Genomic DNA, 22,164 nt, shown 5'->3' on the forward strand with positions numbered 1-22,164 from the left:
GCCCTTGGGGGGGGGGGGGGGGGGGGGGGGGTGGGTAAATGAAGAGATTGCATCCAGGGAAAAGGTTGGGGAAGGAGCGTGATTTTCCTGCAGACTAGGATTTGTTTTCCCAGGATTGAGGATGAGGTAGTCATCCAGTAGTCAATATCCGAGAGGCATGATGGATCTGGATGGTTTGAGCCTGGTGATTTGGGGATTTTAAGGATGAACTGGGTGTCGTCTGCATAGTTTTAGCCTGTACTATTGTGGGAGCGGATGAGTGGGCAGAGGGTTTAGATAGATGTTGAAGAGCAGGGGAGATTGGATGCTCCTTGTAGGACCCCTTTTGTTACTGTTCATGAGGTGGAAATGAACTGATGGAGGAGGATGATTTGAGTGAAATGAGATCCAAGAGACGGCAGCGTCTTTGATTCATAGTGAGTGTAGCCTGTCTAGGAGGATGGTGTGATCGATTGTATCAAAGGTGGCAGAGAGGTCAAGAAGGAAGAGTGCAGGCTCTTTATAGATCATCCTAAATCGACATTAGGGAGGATTCTGTTCCTCGCGGATGTCTGAAGCAGTTTTGCTCAGGGTGCAGGAAGTTGTTGGCTTCAGTGAAAAGGCCAAGTTGCTTGTATGCTGTGTGGTCCATGAGTGGCTATATGGTGCGTGTTGGAGATTGGCCGGTAATTCTGGGGATGAGTGGGTAAAGTGTAGGATTTATGAGGGGTTTGATTTAAGAGTTTTTATAGGGCTTCGGGAAGGTTCATAAGGAGTGGTTGAGGGTTGTGCGTGCGATAATGCATGCACAGGTTGTGGCTAGGATGGTTTTGAGGAGGGTGGGCAGGCTGTGCTAGGAGCGAGAGGAATCCCTGGTGTGAGATTTGAGAGGAGGCAAGGGGGGGGGGTTTGCCGGGGTCGGACGGTATGTGGGTAGGGGGCGGGGGCATGTGTTCCAATTTAGAGATGATGGCGGAGTGTCAATTGTGACACAAAGTGTGCCTATAAGGTGTCGCATAAGCAGTGCTGCAGATGATATTTCCAGGTGGGAGTATTTTACTCCCCATTTTTAAACTTTGAAAGTAAATGTGATTTCAAGAGTAAAAATGACTTTTCTCCTTTGCAAGAGTAAAAATGTTTTGCGACATCCAGCCAACATGTAAAAACTGTATGGAAATCATTACTATACAGCAGCTGTCTGCATTGTGACAGAATGCACCTTTCATTAATTCTCTAAGGTATGGCTTTTTGATCTCTCCTGTATATATGTAAATGTTGAAAACATAACCTAGACAATTGCATAATAAAGCAAACATGAATTGTATTGTGTTTTGAGGTTCGATAGCAGAATTGTCTTAACGAAAGTCCTCATTTCCTGGTGCTATTACTCCATAATGGTATGCCAATGTTCTGATACAACAGTGCAGAGGCAAGGACTCCATGCTAAATTCTATATCCAATCTCATGGCCAAAAGGTTATTTATATAGCGCTTTTGGTAAAGCTCTGTACATGGAACATATTTATCACAATTATCACCTTACCAAAGTCTGTACTCCTTTATCAATCTCGAAAGGATGACAGGCTAGGTTTGCCTTGCCGGGATTCAAAGCTGCAACCTACAGATCATAGCAACGAGTGCTCAACCGGCTGAGCTATCTTATTGGCTAACATCCTTCAGAGGTTGGCAACGGAGTATCGACTGAGGTATAATAATCACAGCCTAGATGTTGGATGGAACCATGTATGAAGTGCTACATAAAGTTAAATACCTATCTGAATTATCACAGGGACAGGTTTTACAGAGTTTCTAGTAAAGTTACAACTTGCCTTTGTTTTTGAATAGCACTTGCATTTCCTGGAGAATCAGGTTTTGGATGTTTTAATTGTAGCCTTGAAGACTTGTGAGGCTTTAACACTTGTGATTGGTGTAATGACAACCACTCACCCTTGAGCAAAGACTCTGTTGCCACTGACCATTTATAGTAATGTATCCCATTGAATGCATTGTTGAATGGATGTAAAATAGACTTGCATACTCATCATTTTACACTGTTTTTATAATTTGAGTTTAAATTAGAAGTGAAAAAATGGGAACTCTAAAAAATGCAATTGTGCAATACTGGTTTGCTTTTGAGGGCAAAAAAGCATAATATGATACAAAAGGTTAATTTTCAATTGCAACTTAGTTTTCAATTGTATTATACAATCCTAAAATGCTAGTAAAATTAATATGCAGAGTGCTTCTGTTTGCTACATGAGCATCAACACAGCAGAAACTGGGCAGAAATCATTCCCTTATCACACTGTGCAGTTTCTTTTTTTGAAACACTTTAGCGGCTTGCATTTTGTTTCAGAGGCTTGCAATTAAATTAGATAACAATCGTTCTGGTTTCTGTCAAGTAACCTGACCTTTGCACTTCCCTCTGCTCTAAGCCTGTGTGTAAATATACACAGTAAAATAATAAAGCTGTCATATTTACAGGGTTTTCATGTGTAAAAAGGCCTGGTACGCACCTTATCTAGTGGCCTGCGCATAGGGATTGGGAAATGGGTGGAGGGGGGTATATGCAGGGTTTAGAGCAGGCCCGGTGAGTTTAATTCGGAAATGATTCTAAGCAGCTCCTTGCTTGGGTTGCGAGAGTTAAAGATTCTGTCCCCACAGAATAATTTTTTCTGATTTCCAATTTGTATGCTCTGAATAGTTTTGCTACAGCGTTTTTGTTTTGGGTCATTGGGGCTGGTTCTCCAGGCCTGTTCCCAGATGGTGGTGGAGGATTTTTTAGTGATTTGAGGTTGGTGGTGTACCACCTGGGTGAGTCATGTTTTAAGAGCTTAGTATTTGTTGGGCTAGGGGTAGAAGTGAAGAGTTGGAGGTGTGGGGGTTGGTGGTTGGCGGTCAGGCCTTGGCTTCGGTGCATGATGTTATGGTCAGTGGTACGAAGATGATTGCGGAGTGATCTGTCCATGATGGAGGGGGGGGGTAGAGGCAGTGTGGATATGTTTGTGGTGCTCAAGATTACATTGAGGCTGTGACGTCCAGTGTAGGTGGGTGTGGAGATGTGTTTTCAGATTGAATGCTTCTAGGTTGTTTGACAGATCGGGCCACAGGGTTTGAGGGCGAGTCAAACCAGATGTTGAATTCCCCTAGGTTGGTAAGTGCTGGATAGAGGTTGTGGTTGGTTGTCGGAGCATCGCAAAGTGTCTGCAAGTTTTTGTTGTAGCAAGGGGGGGGGTCTGTAGATGAGTAGTAAGCAGAGGGTGAGAGTTGGAGTGTTACCCGAAGGGATTCGTTGTATGTGGTGTTGGGTGAGGTGTCTTTAAATATTAGTGGAAATTGGTGATGTAGTTATCACATCCTCCTCCCCGTCGCGATCTGTTGCGAACAGAAAGGTTGTACCTGGGTGTGAAGGCCTTGTGCGCAATAGGCTCGTAATCGTCAGCAAACCAGGTCTCTGTGATGAAAAGGGAATCTGGATTTGATTCTGTGATGAGATCAAAAAAGTGGAATTTGTTTTTGGCGACTTGGCTGGTGGTGAGAAGGGTCCAAGAGTAGTTGGGGTATGCTTGCAAGTGCTGGACTGGTTGGGTTGGGAATGGTAGGAGCAACAGGAGCGGAGGTGGTCGTGGTGGGTAGGGGCAGAGGGATAGGCGATGGAGGGGGTGGTGTGGAAGCGTGGTGGGGGGTGGAGGTGGATCGGAGAATGGGCAAAGAGTGGAATAGGGCTAAGACTGGGTTGAGTGCTGGGGGGAGGTTTGGGTCCTATAGAGGTGGCAGGGTTTGGGTTTTGGATAGAATGGGTGATGTTAACAAGGGCCTGAGGTGGCCTTGGTCTGCGTCTTTCCTTGACTTTCATGGCAGGTCATGGGGTGTGGGTGAGAGTCTGGGGGGGTGCGGGGGGGGGCTGCGTAGGTTAGATTTTGGCCAGGGCTGCTCTTGCTGTGCTAACAGAAGGGAAGCAAGAGGTGGGATGCCACTGCCACCACTCGACATCACAGGCAACTACCCTCCTTACTAGGGTGAAACTGCTAGAGCCACGCCAGCATCACATACGCCTTATGTAGTGTGTTAAACTGAATACGTTTAAGCCTACCATTCACAGCCCTGGTATGCATACACTGGCACGCATACACTGGCACATCGCAGCCAACTCCTTATCAGAAAACTGATACCCAACATCAACCTCCCATTTTTTGCTCTGTAGCCCAAAGCCACTTTCGGGGTACCTTGCATGACTATCTTTGAAATAGGAGACCACATGCTTCGCCGTAGTTGTAGTTGAAGTTGCAAGGTATTGCTACAGCCGCACAATCACTGGATCCCGTGGAAATGATGGAGACCATGCCCTAAATGTCTCTCTCATACGATGGTATTGAAACACCCCACGGAAGTCACGACCCACTTTCTTCACAAATTGATCATAACTCACAAAACCCCCTCAGGATACATGTCAAACATGAATCTGATACCCAATTCTTCCCACTCCCTAGTCAGTGCTGCATCACATGTCTGATGCAGAGCTTCAATGTTCCATAGTCAGACCATTGGGGCGATTGCGAATTCCCACCTTCAACCGGCCTAGGACCCTCCTCCAGACATGGCTTGTAAAAGACACTGGATCAAATTTGCACCGATTTTGCACTTTCAACGTCGATAACGCACTGTGCAGTGAATATGGGTGGACAGAGCAATATTCGATGCACATGTGGTGGTAAGACGCATCATCCAGTATACAGCGAAGTGGAGATGTGCTTCCAGAAAGTAGAACTTATCAGGTGCACCCAGCTCCCCAGCCACATAGGGTTTGTCAGTGTTCCTTTTGATCCAGGAGTGTTTGGGACGTCACAACAACTTAGTTATCAAATGCTGCAAGTCTGCAAAAAACACTATTCCTGTCCATACAGGGGCTTTTTGAAAAACGTATAGCAATTTGGGCACCACTAACTTCGCTATCGCTGGTCTTACCAACAGCCAAATAGGGAGGGCACCCCACTTAACCTTCATCCGGAACTCCTGCAAGTAGGCCAAGTGGTTCTCACCCAGAACGCTATCTCAAGACTGGATAATCTGTATCCCCAAGTAGTAAACTGACCTCCGCCCCCCCCCCCCCTCCCTATAAGCACGCACGTTCCGGGGCTCGGTTGTACAATCTTTCAACGGAAACAAGACCGACTTGGACCACTTAATGCTAAGCCCTGACAGCGCCCAGAATTGCACCACTTCCTCTTTCAATCACCCCAGGTTGACTTCCGGGGTCTTGAAGTAAAGGACAATATCCTTATACAGGGACACAAGCTCGCACCCACCTTCCTGCCACTTTCCGCACTCCAAGTGAAATGCTGCAGAGCGTATACCAAATAGCCTAATACGGCATTGGCTCACTCATACAGGAGTTGCATCGCACCTCCAAACTATTCCAGAATGCCGACCACCTGCAGAACAGAAAACATACACCCACCCAACAGAATCAAAACCCTATTCGGCATCCAAGTGAATGGCAGCGGCACCTCAAGTTCAGTGCAGTGGAGCGTCCCTGGATAAACCCTGACTGATCACAATGGATAATAGATGGCATATAGGGCAGCAGCCTATTGGCCACGATCTGTGCAGAAACCTTCGTGTGTAAGTTAAGAAGTGACACAGGCCTTCATTATGCACAATCCTGCTGGTCTTTACCTGGTTTCAAAATCAAAGTAATCACTGCCATGTAAAGCAAAGGGGGAAGCGACCCTACGCTCATAGCGTCCTGCCACATATTCAACATATGACCTGCGTTGTTGGGCCCAAACATTTTGAAGAACTCTGCCATGACACCATTCATACCCAGTGCCTTAGACGACAGCAACACCTTTATAGCTGCCAAAATATCAACCGTTAACTGGGTGTTCAACCACATCAGCACTGTTGCCATAGACTCTTCTGGGAAAGTACTCATGAGTGCATTAGCATCGACACACTTCGAAGGGATTGTGTCCTCTGACGTATTCCTTATCTTTGATAATTCGTCTCCAGCTTGCTGGCCTCGGAAAGGTTTTCTCTGTAGAGGGCGCTGCGCATCGACGTCCGCCGAGTCGATGTCCCTTGAAAGCCACCGTATCGGCGCCGACGTCACCATGCCCATAAATAGCCACGCGTGGCGTCCGTCGTTCAGTTCCGTTTTTCCACGCTTCGTGGGGCCTCGGAATATCGTTGCTCAGTTCAGTTAAAACCTCTTATATTTACTTGAAATACCAACTCATTCTCGATGGCTTCTTCATCGGAACCGACGACTCCGCAGTCCAGCTTCAAAAAATGACGAGACTGCGGAAAGAAAATGTCGCTAACGCTTCCACACAGGATCTGCTTGTGGTGCTTGGGAGTCGAGCACCATTGTTCGGAGTGTGAGGACTGTATGTCCATGACGGCGAAAGCCTTGAAGGAGCGCAAGGGGAAGCTCGAGAGAGGCAAGTCAGTCAAAACCTCCTCAAAGGGTTCTTAGGCCGAGGCATTCATCTCCTCGCCGTCGAAAGCATTCCCATTCTAGGTCTCGAAGTAACTCCCACCATTCGTCGAGATCTAGACACTCGGAGAAGAGACGTCGAAGATCCCCTACCTCATCATCTTCTGTTTCCCCAGAAAGGGTCTCCTGCCCCACAAAACACAGCTCTCAGGCTGAGTGGGAGGAATTCAGGAAGAAAATGCTAAGCGTCTTCGAGAAAGCAGCCTCGACCCCCCTCGAAGACAGCTGAGGGTGATATCCCGGGTGAAAAACCCAAAAAATAGAAACGCTGCGAGTCGCAGCATCCGGCGAAAGAGTCCACCCGAGAGCGCCACGGGCCATCGGGTAAGAAGGCACCATCTTCGCCGTCGTCTAAGATCCCTTTGACGCATCGATCGGCGCCATCGATGCCGTTGTCGAAGGATTCGTCGACACATCGGTCGATCGAATCGACACCATCGTCGACACTGGCATAGACGCCGATAAAAGAGAAAACCACGGCTACTTCACAGCCAACGGTTATACCAAGAGCCTCCGGCACGACGCCGAGACCGTTGTCGACATCCTCGAGTAGGATCCGGATCCTCTCGAGTTCTTCGAGGCCTCTTCCAGTTTTCTCGACGCCTTCGAAGCCTGTCACATCGGCGTCGACGACATCGAAGTTTTATCGCCCAATAATGACGAGTTTGGCTCCTTCTGCCTTAGAAATGGGTTTTACACCATTTACGAGGTCAGAGTACCCCGGATTATCTTCAATCTATGAAGAAGGGGAGGATTCTGACCAGGAAACCTTTGGGTTGCAGAGGATTTTACCTCTGAGGAAAGAAGGTTGAAAGACCTACAGGAATCATTACTTGAGGCAAGTGGGCTGGACACTTCTCCAGAAGTGGAATTTGTCAAACCAGACATGGAACATGCCGAAACACCCTATAGAACCCTGATGGCAAGAATGATTGAATTCATGGGTTGGTCTGCGCCTTCACCTTTTTTTCAACAGGATGACCTGGCAGACATACTAGACAAAGGTCCGTAGGAGGATCCTGTGGTCCCCTTCCATGCAGCCTTGCAAAGGAAGATTTCATCAAATTGGGGAAACTCCTGAGGTTATCTCTTTAGTCAATAAAAGATTGTCAGCCAAGTATAGGGTAACTGCGGCTGACCCTGAATACTTATCAAAACGCCCAACTCCAGAGAGCCTAGTGGTTCAAGCGGCAACTTCATCAAGCAGCAGATCTGCTTACCCTACCGTCCCACAGGATAGAGATGACAAAAGGTACGATTCTATGGCAAAAAAAGTATTTTCTGCTTGTAGCATGGCGTTGAAGTCAATCAACGCCACCTGTACGCTCGCCAGGTTCAGTCACACTGTGGGTGTGTGCTTCATCAGCGGCTGACTGCATACCGGAAGGAGAGGAAAGGGAAGCCTTCCTTGCCATCATTAAAGATGGCAAAGATGCCAGGTGCGAATCACTTCAAACTGGCATCGATTCCGCTGACCGTATCAGCAGGGCCATGGCGGCAAGTACGACAATCCGCAGGCATGCGTGGTTGCGAAAGTCTGGCTTTGCTCCAGATGTACAGGCCAGACTTTTGAATATGCCCTTTGACGGCTCTTCTTTATTTGGTAAAAAGGCTGATGACAGTCTGGAAAAGTTGCAAACATCTAAAGCGGCGGCAAAATCTTTAGGAGCTGCAATCCGCCAAACTCCTTTTCGCCCCTCGGGCACCTCTGGGAGAGGAAAGTCCTTTTGCTGTTCCGCATTCGGAAAAGGCAGAGGACAGCTGGCTCAAAGAGGCCAAAGGAGATCCACCTGAGGTGGACGGGTCAAAAGTACTAAAGCCGCAGCAGGTGCCTCTTTTACCCTCCAGCATCTGCATCAGCCGCCCCCAAACCACTGAGGTATTTCCACACAACACCTGTAGGGGGCAGGTTAACTAACCATCTGACGGAATGGCAGGCTATTACGTCAGATGCTTTGGTATTGGAGACAGTTGCCCAGGGTTACTGCCTACCCTTTCTACACATCCCTCAGTGTCATCCACCGAGGCCCAGCTCTCTAAAAGTTCCTGATCCGCTCCTCTTGCAGGAAATTATAGACCTGCTAGAGAAAGGTGCCATAGAACCGGTACCTGTAGTGGACAGGAACAAGGGCTGGTGGTACTCCTACTTTCTCATACCAAAGAAGGACGGAGGACTGAGACCCATCCTGGACTTACGAGAATTGAACAAGTTCTTCAGGAAGGACAAGTTCAAGATGGTAACTCTCTCTCAGATCCTTCAGGCCCTCCAGCTCCAGGACTGGCTGGTATCTCTGGACCTTCAGGATGCTTATTTCCATGTGCCAATCCATCTCAAACACAGGAAATACCTGAGGTTCGCAATTGGCGGCTCTCATAGTTCTGACATTTGGGCTGACCTCCGCCCTGAGGGTCTTCACCAAGCTAATGTCGGTAGTGGCTGTGAGTCTAAGGAGGGAAGGGATCCACGTCTACCCCTACCTGGACGATTGGCTGATCAGAGCTGTATCTTCGGAACAAGCTCAGATCCAGTTCGATTATGTCTGCCACTTCCTTCACAAACTGGGCTTCTCCCTCAATTTAAAGAAGTCACAGATGATACCATCACAGAGACTCCAGTTCATTGGAGCGGTCCTGGACACTTTCCTGGGAAAAGCCTCGCCACCAGAGGTGAGGGCTCAAGATATTCTGCAGATGGTCGTCCAGTTTCAAAATGCCTAACGTCTCCCACCCTTCGACTTTTTGAGGTTGCTAGGCCTCATGGCATCCTGCATCTTCCTTGTGCCAGAGGCTTGCCTGAGAATGAGATCTCTTCAGTGGGCACTGAGAACACAGTGGTCGCAATTCTGAGGGAGAATGACAGATCTCCTCCGGATTCCGGACAAGGTAGCCCGCGACCTTCAATGGTGGGCCTATCCAGAGAACATCTTGAAAGGAGAACTGTTTTTTTGGCAACCATGGCCGGAGATAACAGTAGTCAGACTCACTCACGGGGTGGGGAGCACATGCCAACGACTTGACCATCAGCGGTCGTTGGTCTCCATCGGAGTCCAGACTACACATCAACCTATTAGAGCTGAGAGCGATCAGACTAGCGCTGAAAGCTTTCTTGCCATCAGTACAGGTGAGAAATGTCCTGATAATGACGGACAACACGGTGGCCATGCACTACCTCAACAAAAGAGGCGGCGTAGGGTCACTGCCACTGTGCAGAGAGGCAATGCAGTTCTGGTTTTGGGAAATTCAGGAAGGAATCTATCGGCAGTCCACCTAGCCGGAGAGAAGAACTTGACAGCGGACGCTCTGAGCAGTCAGAGCACAGTCTCCCACGAGTGGGAGCTAGCTCAGGAAGTCCTTCAAGAGATCTTCGCCCTTTGGGGATCCCCTCAGGTGGATCTGTTCGCCACCAGCACAAACAGGAAGTGCGATCTGTTCTGTTCAAGGGAATTTCCCCCGAGAGGAGCTTTAGGGGACGCGTTCGTAGTGGACTGGGAGTTCCCACTCCTTTACGCGTTTCCAACAGTCCCTGTTATTCCTCAAATGATCAGGAGGTTGAGAAGATTCCAGAAAACCATGATCCTAATTGCCCTGGACTGGGCCAGGAGAACATGGTACCTGGACCTTCTGGATATGTCCATATGTCCATCTGTCCTCCGATCCGTCTTCCACTCAAAGAGAATCTTCGCTCGCAGAAGGGAGGTCAGGTTCTCCATCCAGACATCAGAAACCTCAACCTTCACGCTTGGCTTCTGAAAGGGTGAGGTACAAGGATTGGGAACTCCCTGATGACGTCATGGAGGTGTTGCTTTTGGCCAGAAGGCCAGCAACAAAGTCTTTATACCGCTGCCGTTGGAACAAATTTTGCAGCTGGTGTAGAGAATATCAACCCTTTTTCATCTGGTACACCAACGGTGTTATCGTTTCTACTATACTTGGCAAACTCAGGCCTTCAAGTTGGCACTGTAAAAGGCTATCTCGCAGCGTTTCAATCTTCAAGCGCACTGCGGAGGAACCATCGTATTTCAAACTACCTCTAGTAATACAATATCTCAAGGGATTAACTAATGTTTATCCTCCAAGACCATTCCAAGTTCCCTTATGGGACTTAAATTTAGTCTTAAATTTCCTAATGGGTACTCCATTCGAACCACTCCACTCTTGTTCGCTGAGATTTCTCACTCTTAAAACTGTCCTATTGGTAGCACTAAGATCTGCTAGGAGGGTGAGCGAATTACAAGCTCTTTCTTGTAAACCCCCCCCCATACAATTTTCCATAAGGACAAAGTTATCCTACAGGTGAAGCCTAATTTCCTTCCAAAGGTGGTTTCTGAATTTCACATCACTCAGAAAATTACCTTACCTTCGTTCTACCCTCCTCCCCATCCGGGGAAAGAGGAAGGAAGGCTACATAGGCTGGACCCAAGGCGAGCTCTGAGCTTTTACATCAGCAGACTGCCTAGGATTAGGCAAGCAGACCAACTGTTAATAGGATACTCTGGTCACAAGTTGGGACTACCCATAACAAAACAGACCATTTCCAGGTGGATTATTTTGGCCATTCTGGAATGTTACAAACTGGCAGGGAAAGAGCCACCCCAAATTCTTAGGGCTCATTCAACCAGGGGTATCGCAGCCTCTTCAGCCCCCCAAAGAGGGGTAGCGGTCCGAGATATGTGCGTCTGCCACATGGTCGTTTGCATATAAATTCACAATTTTACAACCTGGATTCCCCCACTAGTCAAGAGACCAGATTTGGCAAAGCCGTATTACATTCGGTTCATTCCTAAAAGGGATGCATGACATTATTACTCCCACCTCCAATTACATGCCACTGCTATGGGAGTCTATCAAAGACGTCTGAGGACACAATCCCTTCGAAGAACAAGTTACTTCTTACCTTGTAACTTTTTCGATGGGATGTTCCTCCGACGTATTCCTTATCGCCCCTCCCATCCATCCCTGAAGTAAATACTGCCTTGTGGTGGTTGCAGCTTACGCTCCTTCAAGGTCAATAACCAATTCAGGCATCACTTATCCTATGCTACAAAACGGAACTGAGCAACGGACGCCGCGCATGGCTATTTATGGGGCATGGTGACGTCGGCGCCGATACGGTGGCTGTCGAGGGACTTCGACTCGGCGGACGTCGACGCGCAGCGCCCTCTACAGAGAAACTTCCGAGGCCAGCAAGCTGGAGACGAATTATCAAAGATAAGGAATACGTCGGAGGAACATCCCATCGAAAGAACGTTACAAGGTAAGAAGTAACCTGTTCTTCTGCACACTGTACAGATGGGCATAAAATGTCCGGAAAGTATCTAAAATCTGCTCTGGGTCAGGCACCACCTGCCCCTTCTCGCGCATTGCATTTCCCTCGAAGAAAGGCCTTAAGCCTCCCAGTCGCCATAGTTTTCACTGACTCCAAGTTGTGCTTGAAATACGGCAACACCACATCCAGCACCTCACTACAAAAGACCATATCCATCAGCTCCTACACCTTAAACCGCCAGAAAGGGCCTGGCCACAGTCTCTGCCCAAATCAATTGTCCTCCGCTGCGGGAAGGGGTCCGACAGGGTTCAAGGAAGAAGTTCACATCATCCTCGTCATTGCCGGACCAGTACGAAACATAATCGATGTGGAATTGTTATGTAATGGACCGATTATTAATACGAATATTCCCAAGTATCAGGATGAAGCATCCTCCACACATCCATCATACCAATCGCCACCATGCCACTTAAGATTTGCCGAGCTGCTTGAGGGAGAGGTCTAGTAATTCCCATAGACCTATCCATGACCCCATTCAGAATTGTAGTGCAATCACCCACCCACACTATCTGTATCCATGTATTTATAACACTTCATAAGAAGTTTAAAAAAAGTTGGATTATCCGCATTCGCTCCATACACTTTCACATTTTGTAATAGAGGTGTTTACTACGATGCCTGACACAATAACAAACCGCCCCTCCGGGTCAGCACCTGGTCCAGTTGATAATCTAAGCGATTTATGGGTCAGGGTTAGAACCCCCACGGAAAATGTAGAGTAAAACGTAATATCTATTGCACCCACAGGACCTGGCCACAGCCTTGTTTGCAGCTCTTAACAAATGGTCTCTTGCAACAAGATAATTGTAGCCTTGTGCTGCTTGCAATAGGGCACCACTGGCCTGACCTTAAGTAGGTTATTATGCCCGCGGACATCCAACTATTAACAGTACAACTTACCATGGGAACTTGTTTAATCTACACACCCCTTCACATGACACCCACAACACTAGTTAGCAGTCTCCCACATATGCTGCTGCACAGAAGTGTACCATTCTCTGAAACGTGAACTGTTAACTTTTCTACACCAACCCCACATAAACCCCCTTTCCTGCCCCCTTCCACACTGCCCAGCCCCAACTTGCAGTGAAACACCCTCCCACAAACCCCCCCACCAATGCACCCCATAGCTCTGGCAAACACCCGAGGATGTCAGACACAATCAGCCCAACCTGTGGACAATTTCCCCCTCACCCCGATTTAGCCCCCCTAGCCCCCAACCTGGGAGGGGGCTAACCACTTCAAGAATCATGGCAAGTTAACTATTTTGCTAATGGACATTAGCGATAGCACATTCTTCAGCGGACCCAAAAAACCCAAGCCCTCAAAGAACTGCAGATGTTCACCAAATATTGCATGAGAAACAATTCAGCCCAAAACAATCCATGGTCCTCAGGCATTATCGGCCACAAACTCCATAGTCGTCGCCTTTTCCTCCACATCCAGATTCCATTGGCCCTGCAGCAGTGCTCCAAGAATTTCTGCACCTCTGGATCTTGTCATGGACCACTTCCAATTTGGAGGGGTAGAGCATTGCATATTGTAGACAGTGCTCCCTCAATGAGTGCTTGGCTGCCGCAAATGAAAGCTGGGCACGCTGAACTGAAGGAGTAAAGGTAGGATAAAATAAAACCCAGGCCTCCTTGTACTGAAGAGTGCCAAGCACGCCAGAGCACCACATCCCAGTCTCTAATTCAGTAGGCATGCACTAACTGGGCGTGGATTCTGGCCCGGTCTCAGCATGTGTCTCGACACCCGGTGGACCTGCTCCACCAGGAATTGGCATGAAAGCGGGGATCCTTCAAGACTTCTGGATAAAGCCCTTCAGGAAGACTTCCATATTTTGCAACAGTACAGACTCTGGAATCCCCACCACACAGATGTTCTGCTGGGTCTGCACCTCCAAATCCTAGTTCATTTCCCTAATGTCATTCTCGCTGTAATGTGCGCAGCGCCTCGTTCGTTGCCAATACTTGAATCCTCCAGTGTCCCAACTTGCTGGTCTGCCTCAGATATGTGACCGCTCTCCTTATCAATACGTTCCTGCTCTGTTCACTTTGTAAGCCATACCATCAAGCTTAGTATTGATGGCCGCAAAACCATTTATTTTGGCAAGCACTAACTCAAAGGCTGGAGTGGGGTCAACTCCACCAGAACTGTGTCCCGGACTATCAGAGAATCCCAGCTTTTCCTTTTCTACCGCTGCCCTAGGAGCAGCCATTCTAGCTGTGCTCACAGGCTGTCCTTATGCCCAAATTGCAGCCAGGCCTGTTTCTTGTTACCTGTAGTGTTGAAGGGGGGAGCAAATCGCAGCCAGGCGAGCGCATCCACCAGGGTCCCCTCCGGAGCTAGAGGGGCCAGGCAGAGGCACAAAACAGTCCAGTCCTAGGTCAGCACACAGGACCAGTGCCACCATTGCGCTCAGGCCAGTGAAGAAATCCACCCCACGAAGAGCAGCACTATATCCAGATATACTCTGGGGACTAGCAAAGCACAGGCCGGCTTGGATCCTTCTGCCAACACTCCCAGCACAACAGACTTAAGTTGGCAAACAGGAGCAGGGCAAAGGCACAGCACATTACGGCCCCTGGACGAGCACACTGGGCCAGCCCCACTTTTGCACCGAAGTCAACGAAAGATCCACACTGTAGAAGGCAGCGCTATGTCCAAATGGGCTCAGGCAACAGACTCCTCAGCCAGAGCCCCCAACCCCATGAACTTGAGCTGACAACCAGTGCACAGCTACCTCCTTAAAAAAAAAACCTACATGTCTGCCCCGCAGATCGCAATCTACAGCTCCCTGCAATGCCAGTATGCTGCAGCAACGGGCGTCTACCAGAGTGCAGCCAGTAGCCTCCAGACACAATAGGGCCCCCGCAACCAATATTAAAAGAATGGCCTCAGTCTGGCGGTTGAGGGCTGTGGGGGGTGGTGGGCTACCATCTCACAGGCCACCCTGCTGCCTCCAGCTGTAGTGGCTCCCTCACCGGCAACAGGCGTCAGCAGGTCTCGGTAGGGACTGTGGTGGCCAGCGCTCACCTTCCCGAGCACCTGCTCCTCCACCACACCCGGCACACACCTTCCTCCGACAGGGTGGGGGCTCGGATGTCCTGCCAATCGGCCACGGCGTCTCCACTCAGCAGGTTAGCAGGCCAGACTGACTGCCGCACACTCCTCACTCCCGGCCACATTTCCAGGCCAGAGCTATGCACCACGGGGCGCACAGTCCACTTGTCCCTGCCAGAAAAGGACTCCACGTGCTCTGGATCAGCAGCAAACCGAAGCATGGATTAGATCAGACGTGCAAACTGCATAAACTGCTTTTGGCCGCCTCTAGGCATCCTCGCCCAGAGCTCACCGGGAAGACGTCATCTTGGTTCGAGCACCCCATGGCATATATATTTTAAGGGGTCCTTTAGACGTGGGCACCTTATATTATTGAGTAGTCGCTGACAATCTGTGGACCCCATCTTGCTCCATTCTGCATTGTTAAAAGATGGAAGTATAGATACCATGCTCTGTTCCATCAATTGCTTGTCAAAGCTTTGTTCTATTTGTTCAGGATGTGATTTAGATTTTCTTCCCTTAAAATGTTTTGTTCAATAATCAATTTGAAACTGTCAGAAAATAAATTCCTTTTTTGTTTTTTTTTAAATAGGCAGAAGACTTCCAGCACCTACAAATATCCAGAAATGTGCAGCCGAGATGAAAGGCAACATGATGCCACAGATGAAGGTCCGAGAACTTCAGACTCTGACGAAGATCAGGGAGCCGCTGGTGCAAGCAAAAGCTAGGCAACGGTCGAGTCGGCCAAGGGGCAGACTTCTGGCGATACCGTCAAATGTTAAAGGACGGTCATTAGGGGAGAGGAGCAGAAAACTTTCAAATCAGGCAAAAGCCACAAAACGTGTGGAGACTGTATCATTCGCACAAGCTAAGAGGGACAAACATTTAGTGCAGAGGACAAGGAAACTTCCACCTCAGCCCTCAGAAAAGACACTTGTTCCACCTGTGCAGAAGACTCCTTGGAAGTGTGAGCAGGCAGAACCTTCTCAAGATCCCTTTCTAGCTGCAGTGTCTCCTGCTCCACTGTATTTGGATTCCAGTAATGATCACATTGCAATCCCTACAGAACAGTTACCCACTAATAAGAGAAGGGCAGACTCCAAAAGGTCAGATGTGGCTTCCGCCTCTCGTCGGAAACGGCAACTGAATGAGTCCACACCTTTCACCATCAAGGAGGTCACCCAGCCCATGGGTAGAGTACCAAGTTCCAGGAAACATTCAGCCAACCCTTCTTGGCGGGTCAATGTACAAGCATTTAACAAAAGCAAGGACCCTTCCATCTCCCCAGCAACGGATTTTATGCAGAAAACCGAATCTAATGAGCAGGGCCCTTGTGCCAGGAGGAAAAAAACACTGCCTCCTGAAGAAATATCGACAAAGCCTAGCAGAAGCAGTTCGAGGAAGAAAACAAAAGAGGCCAAAAGCCACAAAAATCCTCCTGTTGTGCTGAAGTTTTCATCCCAAACTAACCTGTTTCCACTTGTAAAGGCTTGCCATGTGTTATTGACCATGCCATTGCCTTGTATTAATATGGGAGGAAGTAGAATCAACATATCGCAGGTTAAAGACTTCAGGAATGGTAATGGTTGTTCCAGCGTATCTAAATTAACTGCGAGTGCTGAAAAAATCCAAAAATCTGAGATGTCTGTTACCAAGCAAAACACGGACCAAGACGATACAAAAACCTCTGAAATTAAGTTGAACCAGATGCAGAAACCACCAACAGACGTTTCCACCATACCAAAAAGTCCCCCACTCAAAGAGGAGGTAGCTCTTATGGAATCATCATCTCTGTTAGAAATGCCACAGAAAGCAGAGGAGCCAGCTATGTCACATGCTGGTCACCCTCTTTGTACAGAGCCACTAGAATCATTATCTGATGTGCCAGAGTCTGCTATTGAAACAAAGGCAGCAACCCTAGAAACAAGACTGTTACTGCGGAGGAGCAGCCGTGGTAATCATCCTCCACCCCCACAGAATGTATTGAATGCTTGCCAGCTGCAGGCAGAGCAGAAGGAAGCGCAGAAGAGGCCATTAGTATCCCAGACACCAGAGGAAATTCAGGCTGTGAAGGCCAACATCTTGAAGAAAATACGCAAGTTCATCATGCCTATAAGCTCCAGGTCCTCTCGTGTCATTAAGCCACCACGTAGGTTTATGGATGACGAAGTGTCCCCAGCAAAGAAGTCTTCTCCAAGGCAATCTCCTGAGAATACGTCTTTGCACCCCAAACAGTCAGGTAGATCATGTCCTTGGAGCCTGGAAGCAACTTTACCCTCTATCGAAGGAGACTATGATCCGAGGGAAGGGGATGTGGAAACAGAGCAATGCCCACAATCCTTGCCAATCTTTGATCAGTGTAGCACAAACCCAGATCAGGATGTGAATAAAGCAATTGCAGTGGGCGGTCATTACCAAGCAATGTCTACATCACAGAGTGGTTTGACACCTTCCTCGCCCATTTCTAATGACGCTCAGATTTTGACATCCTTGTGTCCTAATAATATGCATTGTTTCACACCCACATTATCCATTATGTCTGCCAATCAGGGATTGTCTTCTCCAACACGCAATTCTGATAACTCTCAAGGCTTGATGCCCATGTCACCAAAGCCTGATGATACCCAATGTTCGAAACCAGAGTCCCCCATATTTGATAACCTACAAAGGCTGACATTCGTCTGTTCTAATGCTTCGAATGGACAGAGTTTGACACCCACGTTAATTATTAGAAATGAACAGAGCTCCATGCCTATATTAACAATGTCTGGCAATGCACATGGCTTGTCACATGTTTCACCTAGTATTGATTACATGCAGGACTCAGCCCCTGGGCTGCCCAGTACAGAACATGGGCAGCGCTCCGCCATTCAGCTGCCGGGTACGGATGATGTGCAAAGCTCTGACTATGGGCTTCCTACTTCCAATGATGCACAGGCCCTAGCCCCTGGGCCACTTGGTAAAGATGGTGTGCAGGCCATGGCCCCTGGATCGACTGTTAACGATGATCCTCATGGCTCTGCCCTTGGCCCCTCCGATACCGAAGCGGTGCAGGGCTCTGCCCTTGGCCCCTCCGATACCGAAGCTGTGCAGGGCTCTGCCCTTGGCCCCTCCGATACCGAAGCTGTGCAGGGCTCTGCCCTTGGCCCCTCCGATACCGAAGCTGTGCAGGGCTCTGCCCTTGGCCCCTCCTGTACCGAAGCTGTGCAGGGCTCTGTCCCTAAACCCACCTGTACCGAAGCTGTGCAGGGCTCTGTCCCTAAACCCACCTGTACTGAAGCTGTGCAGGGCTTGGCCCATGGGCTTCCCGGTATTGAGAACAAAGAGGATTTCACACTTGTTCCACCCTATGATAAGCAGGGCTTCACACCTCATTCACCCTGCTTTGTTGAACAAGTCATTCCAACGGCATCACCAAATTCAGATGGTAAACCGGGTTTGCCACCTGTAACATCCAGCTCTGATAACACATGGGAACTTTCAGAATCATCCAGCTTTATTAATAAACAAGAATTAAAACTAGATTTGCCCATTGATAATACTGGACCTGCAATGACACCTGTATCGGAGGCCTTGACTACTTCGTCTTCCACTTGTGTGGAGACCCATGAAACATCACTCTGTTCAGATGGAATATCTGGTTTGACACTTGGGACATCAATTTCTGATAAAACACATGGCTTGCTGGTTTCGTCCTCTATTGATGGCACACCAAATCTGAAACTGGCTCCATCCATTCATGACTCGCAGGCCTCTACATCATTGCTGTCTGCTGCTAACACACATATGTTGACACCTTCATCACCCTGTTTGGATAATGAAGACTTCACATTTACATCAGCCATCCTTGATAGCACACTGGACTCGACACCCATGTCACCCACTTCTAAGGCTACACAGGGTTTAGCATCATTGCTGCACAGTTCTGATAAGGTGCAAAGTTTGTTGCACTCATTCAGTTCTGATAATACCCCGGTTGTGGTGCATGAATCACAAAGTACCAATATCACACATGCTTTGTCTCCAGCATTGCCAGACTCTGATTGTAATTTGATTGTTGCGCCAGGGTCACCAAGATTGCATTCCCCACAGGGATTGCCGCCTCCATCCCTGACACCAGAGAAAGCCGATGCAATGTCGCTGTGCATGTCTGAAACCATGCAGGGTTCTGCACCTCAATCACCAACATCAGATCAGTTCCTGCCTACTTTGTCACCAAGGCCGCATAATGCACAGATACCATCCCCACCCTTGTCTTCCCCATCTGCAGCACTACCAGAGAGACGGAAAACCATTCTGAGGCAGCCAACATTCTGCTGGAAGTCTCTCAGTAGCTCTAACTCAGAGCTTTGCCCTCCTGCCACACAGGCCAAAGAGAACAGCCCACCAAAAACCCTTTTCAAGTTTCCAGCGGTTTCATCAGAAGAAGCATATTTTCTGCCCTCCCCGGTTTCTTTGCCGTTCTCACAGCCAGCAATGAGCCAACCTGCAGTAGCAAGACCATCAGCACCACTGATGACACAGTCTGTGGTGGCACTGCCCTCTGTCCCATTGCCTATCCAACCCGTGGTGGTTTCTCCCTCTTTGCCACTCATGGCAGAGATACCAGTGGCACTTCCCACAGTGCCACATTCGTCCACGCTGAAGCAAGACACTGTGGCAACTATTGTGGCACAGCCCCCAACATTGAGGGCTACAATGAAGCAGCCCCCAGTGGTTGTGCCTTCTCAGCCCATGTGTGCATCGCTGCCCTTGGGGAAGGGGGACACTTGCAAAAGAACACCGCTTCTCAGAGCTCCTCAATTCACTCCAAGTGAAGCCCATTTGAAGATATATGAATCAGTCTCTGTCCCTCCAAATAAGGGTGAAAACTCACCTTCTCATGATTCTAAAATTGCATTTGCTGTACGGCAGCACAAAATGGAGTCTAGATCTGTCCTGTATCCCGAGGTTGTGGAGCCAGAGCACAAGAAGGATTCTAATGTACTTACTGGACCGGATTCCTTGACCCAGACTCTTGGAAAACCATCACCTATCACTTCAGATTTACTTGTCAACCTAAGTAGCAAGCCACATCCTGTGGCAAGAACTAACCACCTATCCTTGCCTCGGTTTGCTGAAACTGCAGTGAAAGTGGAAATGTGTGATAAAGCAAAGGTCTACTCAGGGCAAGGTCTGATTAAGATACAAGCTGTGGACTGCCCAGGTGTGATACGGAAGGTAGCTATCAGACGTGGTAGCTTACCTTCAGCTGGCTCTGTACCATTCAAGCCCATGTATGCTGGGGATAATTCCACTCCTATTTCAGAAGTCGAGAGTTCAGATGATGATGATGATGAGGATGATGCACTGAGCCCTGAGTGCAAGGAGGAAGAGGAGAGTGAGGAAGAAGCCGATCTAGCAGTACCACTCTCCAGTATGGATGAAAAGATGATGAAACTTCTGAAAACTGCTAAAGTTCAACTCTCCAAAATTGATAAATACAATTTACGGAAACTGGCTTCTCCGGTGAGCGCTGATTTGTGGCTGCCTACTTTTCCAATCTTCTCTATCCTTACCTTCTTTTACTAAAACTTTTATCTAAGGCGTTAGTCTCTCTTCCTTTCCTGTGACCCTCGATCCCTTTAACCAGAGCAAGTGTTTGAGAGCTCTTCTGTCTACTTTTTTCTAATCTATGTAATTTATTTGTCCCCTGTATACCTTGTCCTGACTGAGGATTTCCACCTGCTCCCTTCCCCTCTTAATCAGTTTATCGTGAAGAAGTCTGTGCCATGCATATCCCTCCTCTTGGCCAGTGTTTTCAGTGCTGCAATGACCTTGCCCTTTATACTTGACATGGGCCTTGCTCTGAATAAGTTTGGAAATATGTGGGTCGATAATTTTCCAGTCTAAGGTGGTCACTGAAATACCTCTATTGGTCATTTCGCATTACTGTCTTGTATAGCTTGTTTTTGTGCTCGCTGTGTTGGGTGTCTGGCCCTCCACATCGGTGGGCCTGAGATTGGTCACCCTTGCTATAGTTGTCAACTTTTACTGTGGTGCCCATTTTGTTTCTGTAGTGCGCATTTAGTGGAAAGTAAGATGTGATTTGGTTTGGTACTGTTGCTTTAAATTACTTTTGTTGGTATGCAATGGGATCTCAAATCCTTTTGTTGTAGGTATGCGCTGGTGTTTGTGACTAAACCAAAAAAGATTTTTATATAATATGCAACTAATCTAGACAAAAAATGGTTTACACTTCAGTCATTCAAAACACTTAAATATTCGGTAATCTTGTAAACTCATGAAAATAACATGATTGAATTACGTTGGATTTAAACAGTTAACAGAGTTTACACATTGTATTTGGTTGTAAGACAAGTATGCACCCTGTCGCGATAACTGCAAAATACTATGACAAAGCAAACTAGGTTTGATTGTACTCCTAATGATTTGGTGCTACTTCTTCAACCGTGCAATTTGTATTACAAAATCTAATTCTAAATGTTTTTTCTTGATAGTTTTATTATTGATAGTGTTGCAAAGATTATATTGGTGTTCCTTTTACTTTGACAGGTTAGTGGCAAGTTTAGTATTTTTGAATGTGCTTTTAAACGGTGTTTAAATCAAATTTTATTCTGAAATACATTACTTTCATGAGTTTGAAGTGTATTCCCCAATAGTGATTTAATTAAAGTAGCTTCTTTTTTCTGGTTTTATGCACATCCTAAAACAAAGGCATTTTCTGTAGTTCCTTTGAGTCTGAGTTATTGGGACCCCAATATTCTTTGATAGGTTTGGAATGTATAGCCACATCACACTGTGCTGGTAGATTTAGCATTCTTTTGTTCGTAGTCCTCTTTTTTGAGCTGTTTCCAGCTTTTGCCTCTTTTCCGCTATTTGTTTTGAACATGCAAGGATTGCAGTTGGATTTTTTCTTACCAGGGCTTGAGTTCCATGTTCTGTGGTTGCTATTTGTTTCCTTACAGGCGTCTTCTCCAGCTCTCCTGAAGAGGACATTTTTGGATTCGGAAGGTAACTGTAAAAGGAAGTCTGTTGTAGAGTCTATCAAGGCTGGGAAGAAGACTAGGAGCCAGGTAACTTTGAGGATAATTAACACTTTTTGTGTGGTCTGAAGAGCAGAAAAGGAATGTTCACTGGATGCTAGAGGGCATACTCAGAACTTGCTTTCCTTCAAAAGCAGGGTGGTAGATTGCTCTTGGCCTATGACTTTGATTACCCGGGTGCTTTGCTCATTTTGGGGAAGTGTTCTTGTCTAGCCCGGAATTAACTTCAGTGTTTCATGTCAGGGCCAA

The 22,164-nt window shown here is 47.8% G+C and overlaps 1 protein-coding gene across 4 annotated transcripts in view; it reads left to right on the top strand.

The window, feature by feature from the left end:
• The window catches only part of KMT2B (lysine methyltransferase 2B), a 1,990,704-nt gene that overhangs the window by 221,340 nt on the left and 1,747,200 nt on the right, over positions 1 to 22,164 (top strand). For 2 of the 4 annotated variants that reach the window (XM_069604859.1, XM_069604860.1), the window contains exons 3-4: positions 15,462 to 20,377; positions 21,838 to 21,945. In XM_069604859.1, the coding sequence (XP_069460960.1) occupies positions 15,462 to 20,377; positions 21,838 to 21,945 (5,024 nt within the window). The remainder of the gene's footprint in view (positions 1 to 15,461; positions 20,378 to 21,837; positions 21,946 to 22,164) is intronic. The other 2 variants (XM_069604861.1, XM_069604862.1) reach the window with 1 other exon arrangement.

Source organism: Ambystoma mexicanum, chromosome 1p, assembly GCF_040938575.1.
Source record: "Ambystoma mexicanum isolate Mex_15411 chromosome 1p, UKY_AmexF1_1, whole genome shotgun sequence".
NCBI lineage: Eukaryota > Metazoa > Chordata > Amphibia > Caudata > Ambystomatidae > Ambystoma > Ambystoma mexicanum.